Genomic DNA, 11,131 nt, shown 5'->3' with positions numbered 1-11,131 from the left:
ATCAAAGATTACAGCCTCATCCCATTAAAAAAACAATGCATTAAACAATTGCTATTAATTTAGTAGATGAATGGGTCACATTTTATACTAGGTGGCCTTAACTACTATGTACTTACATAAAAAAATAAGTACAATATACTTATTGTGGTCATATTTTATTGCAAAACACTTTTGTTGCTATCGAGGTGGGATACGGGTAAAGTTAGGGACAGGTAAAGTGGTATGGGTAGGTTTAAGGGTGGGTTTAGGTGTAAGGGATGGGTCAACAGTGTAATTCTAAATGTAATTACAGAAATTAATTACAGATGGAATTACATATCAGTATTTTTAAAAATATAAGTACAACGTAACAACATGTTTGTACACAATAAGTGCATTGTATCAAATGACTAATTTAAATGTAAGTACATAGTAATGTAATTTATACAAAGATGAAATTTTAGCAGTACTAGTTTTTCTGACACTTGAATGATGGAGAGCAGCCAGATAAAAATCTATGGTTTTACAAAAAGTAGTATCTAATGTGATCAATTAAAAAGCATATAAATGTATGATGCATGGTAGACACAAATGCCTTAATTTATTTGTTTTTTAATTTTATTTATGCAATTTATGCATATGCATAATTTGTGCAAATGAAAGAATTTATGAAATTCACATATAATTTATTTGAAGTTCTATACCCAGCAAGAGAGAAAAAAACAAAAAAAAACACGTATATACACACATGCAGCAACATGAATGCACAAACACCATTGCAAGGCCTTTCGACTCAGGTTTTACATGAATGGTCACACATTCCTGAGCGCTCCTGCCTCTGAGCTTTATCTAGAGTCAGAGCTGATGTGAAACAATAAAGTTATGAGAGAAAGGAAAAGCTTATATCACTGTGGGTCGCATGTCATGATGGGGCAAAGCTTCCCCACTGTTTAAACACCCACTGCCTCCTTTTTTGGTGGTCCAAAACAGCATAAAAATGAAAGACATAGCATTGAGCTCCATGTAATGTTTAAAACACGAAAACACAACAAAATACATTTATATTCAGAAATCCCAACCTCCACAAACACACCACCTCCATGCCGAAAATTCGCAAACACACGCTCTCTGTCCCTAATGTTACGATATACGCAGATCCCCACATGTTGCAGCACAAACAGTCCTTCTGGCAGGCACTGCTGCTGATTTGACTTGGAAAACACTTTCACCCCAACCCCGTGGTCACGGACCGTTGCTTCGGGATCGAGGTGCTGTTTTGAACACATATAAACCACCAAAAAGGCAGACACGAAACCACCACACATAGAGGGCATCACATGTCACAATGCACCAGACAAACTCCCCAGACCCTATTCTATTCAAATGAACAGCTTTGAATGCCATTTTCCTACTCTGATGGCATTGATACGGATGTTGGCTTTGCTGACAATACAAATGCATCGACTGGACACACATATCACAGCCGTTCATTTAATACAGGGTCAACAGACATAAAAAAAGGCAGAGAGCACAGCAAGACCGGCCTATTTGAGAAAAGCCATGACACTTTGGTTCCTTACAACTGGGAGTTTGACACGCATAATAACGTACAGTCAAAAAAGTCGTAAAACGTGACGATTAATCTAATTTAAAAATCACTGGGAAGTTTTTGAAATAACACAGAAAAAGTGTATTTGTTTTTCAGGGCGGCGCAGCACACGTACAGTCATGACAGGGGGAAACATGACAAACACCTTAATCTTAAAGCCACCATTGAAATGGAGGAAAGTGAAAACACACTTGCTCACGCGCCCACATCTGTTTAGAATTAATGCCTATGGAAAGTCAAGTCAAATGTCACATGGTTATCTTTAGCTGACTGTGTGCAATCAGGCTGAAGACAGGAGCACGGAGCACCGTAACACTGCACAGGGGCTGCGGGTGGACCGGGCCGAGGTGCTAGCTTGATTTTAAAGGCCGTCTGACCATAAGCAGGCTGTTTTCCCTCGTGTACTAGAACAGTATGTCTTAAACGCTCAAAGGTAAGCGTCGGTTTATGCTCGTTCTTCTGGTACGGTGTATATCTGGTTGCCACGACGAAACCTCGCAATCTGAAGAAACGGCGAGGAAAAACTTCAAACGAAAGAGTGAAAGGGAGAGAAAGGTTAAGGGATTATATATAAAAAAAGACTAAATTATCTGATATAATGCTTCAAATGACTTGAAAAAAGGTCTTTTAAGCATTTAGCGGAAAACTATGAGCATAGTCTGAAAATGTGTCTGGTGTCATTAGCCTTCGGTGTTGTAACTCAGAGAAGCTTTAAAAGGCCGTTGAAAGGACTGACAGCGAACAACCAATCAAGAGTTGAAGCAGAGGATGAGAGCCTGAGGTGCTACTCAGACTGACATCTATACATAAGATGAGTATAACAATTGCCTTCACTGTCTTTAAGTCAATGGAGTGACACAAAACATGACCTTTAAAGCGAAGGAGGGAGATGTAGTCAGGGTGGAATTCATTCACGTATTGTTTTAACTCATCCAACTAGTTATCTTTAAGCAACACAGAGGTAGACTGTGTGAATAATGTGAAACGGTCTTCCTCAACTAGGCCACAGCGCTTCATATTTTTATTATGACAGCATTGAGAGGCCGTCCTGATTGTTTAGATTTTATTTGCATTTTTCAGTTTTGTTATTTCAAGTTGTGCTGAGCTATGATGAATCAGCCTGCAGGCCAGGAGAGATGAGTGAGAGTGAGAGCGAGCGTCTTGGCTCATGACGCTACGATGACATACTGGATTGTAGTATGAAGGGAGAAAAAAAATGAGAGAGAGAGAGAGAGAAAAAATCAGGTGATACATCATTCGCTAGTGATTGTCACCACAGAGATTCCTTTCCCACTATAATCTGTTATTACTAATAACAAGGAATTATAAGTAACAAACCAGTAAATTACCGTAAATTAACTTAAGCCTCGAAATTCAGATGATTTAAATGTTAAACAACAGCAATGTTTCCGCCAACAGTTAGGGAAAATTTTGAAATATCAGCAAATTTTTAAATTGTGATGCCCAGGCCTAAAATCAAGTTCTGAAATGCTATGGAAATTTCTAGACGTAAAAAAAAAAAAAAGTTTAAAAGAAAAAAAAAAAACACGTAACCAGCTCGAAAACTAAATAAAATGTTTTATAAAATATTTATTTTCATGTAGAAATGAACTGGAAAGGTCATGAAAATTCACTGGTCAGAAGGTGTAATTTTAAAGACTTTTATTTAAAGGCACCAACAACAAATTTCACAGATTTATTGTAGTTCAGGAACATTTATTTGCAAAATACAGCTATTACATGACTACTAAGTTGTTATAATTGCCGTTTTATAATTATTGTATATCAAAAATGATTTTGAAATCCATTTGAATGCCCATAATTCAATTTGTGCTTATGTCTAAATTTACCAATATGATATTGATTGACATTATCAAGCATTAAGCATATCAACGGTCCTTAAACATTTAAATTTAAAACACTGTTGACATGGCTATTGAGAAGCGGGACCTTGAGAGCTTTGAATAGCTTCGTGACGGAATTATAACCAAATCTAATAAAGTCAAAGTCCTGAGGAAGCCATCCAGAAGACAGCAGACGCATCGCTCAGGCTTACTGAAATTCAGCTCAGTCAAAACAATCTGAATTTAGGTTAAAAATGAGGTGCTGTTTTTGTTTGGTATTTTCAGTTAGGGTGTGTAGAGCTGCTGTGGTTACTATTACATATGCAGGCATGTGGACAGGTAACTCTCAGATGTCTCAGTAGTTGTGTTCTGTTATATATAAACAAGACTTGGAATGTCAAGATCCAGGGAGTGACTGCGGAAAGCATCTGTGGTGGAGAGTCTAGATGTCACTTGTCTGAGGAGCTGTGATTTTGAATGCGGTTGGTAGTGTTGATTGTTGAGGAACAACATTGGCATTGTGTTTGATTGACCTGGGGAGGGATGGAGTACAGACTGATGGTGATGTGCAGATGATCACCAGTTTTTCTGCAGCCAGCCAGATACATATTCATAAACCAACAGCATGACTGCGCCTCCTATATTCAGAAAGTAAACATCGGTTAAAGGGCATGGAAAATTATGATATGTTAAAGGGATAGTGCACCTAAAAATGAAAATTCTGTCATCATTTATTCATCCTCGTTCCAAACCTGTATGACTTTCTTTATTCTGCAGAACACAAAAGAAGATATTTTGAGGAAGAACCAAAACAGTTACCGTTGTCTTTTAGTGTACGGACAAAAAACACGAAGATATTTCTCAAAATATCTTCTTTTTTGTTCCGAAAAAGAAATGAAAGTGGGTAAATGATGACAGAATTTTCATTTTTAGGTGAACTATCCCTTTAACATAGGTAAACTATCTACTTTATTTGTGTTACCTGGTCCAAGCCTCATTATCTTGGGAATCAGTCCTTTGTATAAGGCAAGATATCTGCAGAAAATAAAAACACACACACATAAGCATCAGTTATATTTATTATAATTTAATTATTTTAATTTCATTCTTCTCTGGAATACAAAATGAGGAATTCAAAAAAATGTTAACGCTCCTCTGCTCCATAAAGAATGCACACTAGAGTATCATAAAAGTAGTCTATTCTACTTGTGCACTATATTCAAGGTCTTCTGAAGCCATTTGATTTGTATGAGTAATGGACTAAAATGTAAATTGTGATTCAAATGTCAACAACACCAAATGCAATTGGTTTTCTCAAGGCATGTTTGAATATGCTTAAATTTGGGCTTTTATTCACACCGAACAACAATACGGTTAAAAGAAGGTCAACCGTACTTTTTAAATAATCTTTTTGAAGTTTCAAAGTTTTGGTGAAATGGACTTTTAATAGAAGTACAGAAATCTCAGGTTTCATTAAAAATATCAAAATTTCTGCTTTGAAGATGATGGGTTTGGAACGATATGGGTGGGTTTTTTGGTTTAGAATGATATGAGGGTGAATAAAAGACATCCCTTTAAAACTGAATTGCTTTCTCACACAAATCTATCATGTGGCTTCAGAGGACTTGGAATGTAGAGTAGTCATATCATATGGATGACATTAATACCTTTATGATGCATTTATGTCCTTTTTGGAGCTTGAAAGTTCAATTCTTTGTTTGGAAAAGTGCAGCACTAACATGTTTTAAACTTCTTTTGTGTTTCACTACAGGTTCCGAACGAAATAAGGGTGAGTAAATAACAGATTATTTTCTTTTTCTTTGTTCTTTTCTTTTTGACTGATCTATCCCTTTAAGGTAATTCATCTCTCTCTCTCTCTCTCAGACTCGGTCTGTCTGTGATACTGGAACAGGTATAGGGCACTAATAACTGGTCTAGCTGCGTACCTGTCCTAATGTGTTCAAGCTGATTTCTGGCAGTGGGCCTGGCGGTCTCCCTGTCCCAGCCTCTGTCCTCTGCTTGTGCTGGTGTTAATAAGGCTTGAGCCACTTCCTCTCTGCCCCGCTGTCTGATTAGACTGACCCGCTGAGCGCCGCGCGCCTCGTTAGGACCTGCTTAACGACGTCTCCCATAGGGACCACTAATTAGCCAGGACTGTGTCGTGTTAGAGGGCTGGACAGGATGGGGTACCCTCTCAGCACCCCTAAAACTAAAACAGCTTCAGTGTCTCTCTCTTTAACTCACTCACACACACACACCCTGCCTTGCCCAAGATCAGGCCTCAATTCTTTGCCTCTAATAACAAACGAGTTGCTGTTCCCTTTGTACAGAGTGAACGGGGCCAATCAAGACCCTGAAGGGCCATAAAACTACTGATTCTCTCTCACAGCTCCCCATGAGGCCTGTCAATTCAGATGGAGAGAGAGAGAGAGAGAGAGAGAGAGACAGAAAGACGCTATGGGCGCTATTACAGTCTCCATAAGAAACAACAGCCCACGTCAGAATCGAGATAGTGTTTACACAATGAATGTACACAAGTTTTATTAGCATGCCAGCTGATCTCACGCTTGTTGCATCAGATCTTCCTTTAAATGCCATTTTTGAGCATTAGGTCTTATTCTTATTTGTCATAATATGCAAAAATATTTATACATTATAAAACAATGTCAGTACTTTTCACATATTTATTTAAGAAGTTTATTTTAAGAAATAACAAAAGATCATGCTAAAAAATCTGACATAATTGTAGCCACCTCATATTGTTTGCTTTATGGCAAAAAACAACAACAAAAAAAAAAACAACAATAACAAATAAAATAAATAAATCAATTAATTAATTAAAATTAGTTTTAAATTAGATATTAAAAACATGCTCATCACAGAAGATGTTTATTTAAGTCATTGTGTATGAATTGCATTTGATTAATTTTTGTATACTTTATTAATAGACTTTATTGTAGCCCCCTCATATTTTTACTTTATAGTTAAAAAAGAAATAAAAATAAGCAAGTAAATAAGTAAATAAATACATAAGTTTTATATTAAAAATGAAAAACATGCTAATCACAGAAGATGTGTATTTAAGTCATTGTGTTTGAATTCATTTTTGTATACTTTATTAGTAGAAAAAAAATCTGCCTTATATCATTCACCCATTATTAGTGTTCTCAGTTTTAGGATGTGATATGCATGTGGTAAAACATAACCATCCAGTTTATGGATCCCAATCAAGTATCCAGTAAAAATGTTAGGTAAAGTTTATGTAATTCAAACAGATCTAGACAAAAGAAGTGGCACAAAGTGCTAATTTTTTATAATTCCAGCATACAGCTCAGAACAAAAGGAAAATATAATTACACTGAGATTTAGAGGGTGCTTAAATATGCTGGTTGTCAAAACTTGCCCTCTTGTCCCCTGTCGGCAGAGGATAAACATAAAATGTTGTATAATTTTTCTTGTAGGTGAACCTCATGGCAGTTCTGGTTGGTTTAATGCCTCTTGTCGTGTGTAATTTTAACACCTGTAGTAGTTGGGTGATGGCCTTACCCCTCCTCACGGTACACAAGAGCCATGGTCTGAAAGCAGCTGCGGTACTTGATCTCCCCTGGAACGGGCTGAGGACCCTGGATACGGCTTTTAGCGACATCGAAAGGAATGTTCACGCAGGATGAGACCGTTCCTGACACCAAACCGATAGCAAACTTCCTCATGAATTCCAGTCGAGGGTCCTGGTATACATACAGACAAGAGAGATAAATTCAAGGTAAAGAGAGCGAGAGCTTTGCTATAGCATGGGAACTGTTTGGAGCTTGCTTATAAGATGACTAATGACGATCAACACACATTTACTGTATTTGAAGGGCAAAAACAATTCTTTACTTTAATGCTTGCTGAAGCTGTTAAAGGAATATTCTGCAAAGATAAAATCAAATTGTGAAATGAAATTTGTAAAATAAAGTGGTCTGCAAGTCTAGAAGTGAACTTTTCGATGTAAAGTTAAAGAAAGTTAAAGGTAAAGACAGGATTTGTGGGATGATGTTGATTAACGCGAACATTTTTTTTTTTTAAATAAATAAATAAATTTATGTATGTATGTATGTATGTATATGTGTGTATATATATATACACACACACACACACACACACACACACACACACACACACAAACACACGTGTATATATATATATATATATATATATATATATATATACACACACACACACACACAGGTTAATAAGTGATTTTATTCACACTAAAATAATTTTGTTAAAATAATTTATGTCTTGTCACTACATAATTGAAACAATGAGTTAACCTCACAAATAGGCCCCATTCATTTTCATTGTAAGTGCCTCACTGTACCTCAATTGTCTTCTTTTATTAAAATACAGGGACATGTCTAAATAAATTGCTGAAATAAGTGCTGTAGATTAAGCTTAACTGGACTAGTCCTTTAATGATAAAACAATAGCTGTTTGATGACAGTTTTATAGTCAGAGCCATATTATTCAAAATTCTGAGATAACACTCTAGTTGATACGAAAATGCAAATTAACGCATACAAAGACAATGTAAGCAGATAAAGAAGCTAATAAGGAGGAGAGATATGAAAATGTGGATGGAAAAAATGTGAGCAAGTGATCGAGCAAAGGAGGACTTAAGAAAGAAGTGAAAGAAAGGGGGCATGGAGTCAAGGATGTAATGGCAAAGCTGGAATAAAACCTCAGATCATTTTATGGTAGCGGGGCACAGATTAGTTTCATGAGAAAAGCGAGGCTTTACTATTGGCTGAAGTGGGTCACGTGACCAAGGGCAAACTTTGGGAGAGGATTTATAAACAGAGTTCATGCAGGCAGACTGGGAGGCATATGGGGACAATTTGGGTAATTGGGCTGCGACTCGACACTGGTGTATTACTGTACAAAAAGAAGCCTGAACCAGTGCAGCTCTGACATCTAATTGGCCAGGATATTTTTTACAAATGACAGCAGCCCAGCAGCGACACGCAACATCGACAGCTAAACCTGAACATCGCATTGTAGGGGAGGAGCGTCGATGTGTAACAACAGCGCTCCGCCTTATGTATAGTTTCTACACAAAACACTCCCTTCAACGCCATTACATTTGCAGCACGCTTTACCGCTGTTCTCAGAAAAGAGTCGTTGGTTTCATAGCGAAAGCTCCTTAAATCTCGAAGTCTATGCAGGATTTGATACCCCTGGAGAAGGATCACTGATTTCGATCCTAATCCCAAGTGAATGACTGGTTTCTTTGAAAATACTGAAGGAAGTAGATGCTCCACCTAAAAAGCCAAGAGATTTTTTTTGAAATAGTCAAATCAGGATGGTGAGCTCTGCCCTTTTGCATGATTGAGCGCTGGAGGTTTATAGCTTCTCAGGCAATGACGATCTTAGCACCAGATGAAGGGGGAATACTAATCTTCAGTAGGACTTCAACTGTAACTCCCCCCCCCCAACAAATACCTCAGTCTGCTTCCAATTAGTTCATTTGAGTAAATCTAATGCTCCAGTTTATACATGTGGAGCAGGCGTATGGTAACGTTTCCATTAAACAAAATTAACTTTTGTTTGGGAGTTGAGCCCTGCCGGATGTGTAATCTGAACCTTTGAGGATGTGATGGAGAGCAAACAGAGAAGGTATTAGTGAGGTTTATCTTAGCAGCTCCTCTCCTCCTCCTCCTCCTCCTTCCTCTCCCTCTCTCTCTTTTTCTCTCTCTCTCCTGATGTGCATGACTGATCCCTCCTTTAATTTGCTAGGCGACATGTCCAGTCATCAGCCTGTAAATACGTGTTTAAAAAAACTCTGGCTTTCGTATTACTTTTAGACTTGTATCTCAAATTAAAACGTTCTGAGATGAACAACATTGTACAATCACTGTAGTTTTTGACATATGAAAGTGGTTTATTCATGTGATGTAAATACATGTGAAGGATAAATGTGGACCAAGAAAACATACAATTCATAAAAAAATATTAAAAATCAACATTTCTGTTTAGAGGGTCTCATATCTTTTCAATACAGATCATGTAACCCTATGTTAAAATTAAAAAAAAATTATGAGGTGACCCTAGATGAGAAAAAGTCACAACATTTCAAGAAATAAGTAGTTTAAACAATTTTCAATCAGTTGAACTGAATACAGTTCTGAATACAGCAAAGATCTTTTACAGTAAAGCTTGGTAATTGTTTTTCATACCCTGCGCATTCTATCAGTGGGGTACCTCAAGGGTCCATTCTGGGCCCTGTTTTGTTTGCATTATATATGTTCCCATTGGGAAGGATTTTTAACAAAATATGGTATTTCTTATCACCTATACGCAGACGACACAGATCTATTTGCCCTTAAGACCTACTTGTAATGCTTCCTGTGTAACTCTTCGTAGGTGTCTGGATTAAGTGAAATATTGGTTGGCTGATAATCTTGTTCAGTTGAATGAACGCAAAACAGAAATTATGGAGGAGGGTTAATTCAGCAAAGAGGCCATGCCATGATGTATTGATCTTCAATTGGTCACATGACTTTTGAACTTTGGAATACAGCGAAATTCAAAATGTCTTCAGATAAGATTATGTTGTATTCATATGTACAGGGCAACCTGTCTCCAAAAAGGACTTTTGAATGTTGTATGAATGTGTGTACACCATGTTTCCAGTAAATATTTAAGGAAAACCTTATTTCCATCCATATTTCTTCTAATAGTAAGATATGATTTATACAGACCTCCATTTATCTTTTACATGTAAAAAGCTAATTTCATAGTATGAAACAAAGTATGCAAAAATCAAAAATCTTTTGTTCTGAGAAAAACTGCAGATGGCATTTTCTTTTGAAGGTATTTAAAAAAATATATATCTCATTGTTTTTTGTCCAGACAGTTAAAGTCAGCTGTTTTGGACCCCACTGACTTTCAGTGTAGGGACAAAAACAATCAAAATATTCTTCAAAAGACCTTTTGAGATGCACAGAACAAAGAATGCCACGCAGGTTTGGAATGACATGAGGCTGAGTAAATGAATGAACTTTAATGTTTGGGTGAACTATCCCAAAATCTGACACTTTGTTTACCTGACTGGCAGGTATGGCATCTTTAACGTTGAAGTAGAAACCAAAGTAGATCATGTTGAAAACGCCATGCCGTCCCAGGGTGGAGGTCAGGCCCTTATTAAGCCCACGGAGACCGAAGCCGTCTGTGTTCATAATCGTTCTGGCCTGTGCAAATGTAGACGGTTGCTGCATGGAGAAAAACAGAGAGCAACAACATTAGGGCCCTCAAAACGAATGACTAAGACGTTTGTGACAAGACAAAGGCAAAAACAATACCAAGACGACAATTAACAGCTGTAGTCTCTTACCACTTTGAATGAATCCCTGTTGGCCTGTAGGCTCACTTTCACTACTTCAAATGGATTTACAACCAGAGCCTCGGTTAACCCTGACCCCAGGCCAGCCACAGAGAGAGCCTAGCATATCGAAGCAGGCAGAATTACATTACAAGAGAACATGACGCCACATGACAAACGAGAAAGACACAGAGACTATAAAGGAAGTCGCTTTGTGTTTAATTGAGAACAGACTGTATTTTTTAGATGACCAGTCAACACTTAAGGTATGTCACACAAATCCCATAACTCAAAGGAACAATGCTACTGTGACACTTAGCCTTTTAGAAACGTGTT

At 37.3% G+C, this 11,131-nt stretch overlaps 1 protein-coding gene across 1 annotated transcript in view; it reads right to left on the bottom strand.

Moving 5' to 3' along the window:
• Positions 1-3,241: 3,241 nt before the first annotated feature.
• Positions 3,242-11,131, bottom strand: part of slc25a21 (solute carrier family 25 member 21) — a 98,327-nt gene continuing 90,437 nt past the window's right edge. The window contains exons 7-11 of the mRNA XM_058748783.1: positions 10,808-10,915; positions 10,521-10,685; positions 6,979-7,160; positions 4,415-4,467; positions 3,242-4,070 (exon numbers count right to left, since the gene is read on the bottom strand). Of these exons, the coding sequence (XP_058604766.1) occupies positions 4,009-4,070; positions 4,415-4,467; positions 6,979-7,160; positions 10,521-10,685; positions 10,808-10,915 (570 nt within the window). The 3' untranslated portion in view covers positions 3,242-4,008. The remainder of the gene's footprint in view (positions 4,071-4,414; positions 4,468-6,978; positions 7,161-10,520; positions 10,686-10,807; positions 10,916-11,131) is intronic.

The sequence above is a fragment of the Onychostoma macrolepis genome, chromosome 17 (assembly GCF_012432095.1).
Source record: "Onychostoma macrolepis isolate SWU-2019 chromosome 17, ASM1243209v1, whole genome shotgun sequence".
Classification (NCBI taxonomy): domain Eukaryota; kingdom Metazoa; phylum Chordata; class Actinopteri; order Cypriniformes; family Cyprinidae; genus Onychostoma; species Onychostoma macrolepis.
Note: the sequence above shows the minus strand (reverse complement) of the source record. Positions and strands in the feature narration are given on the sequence as shown.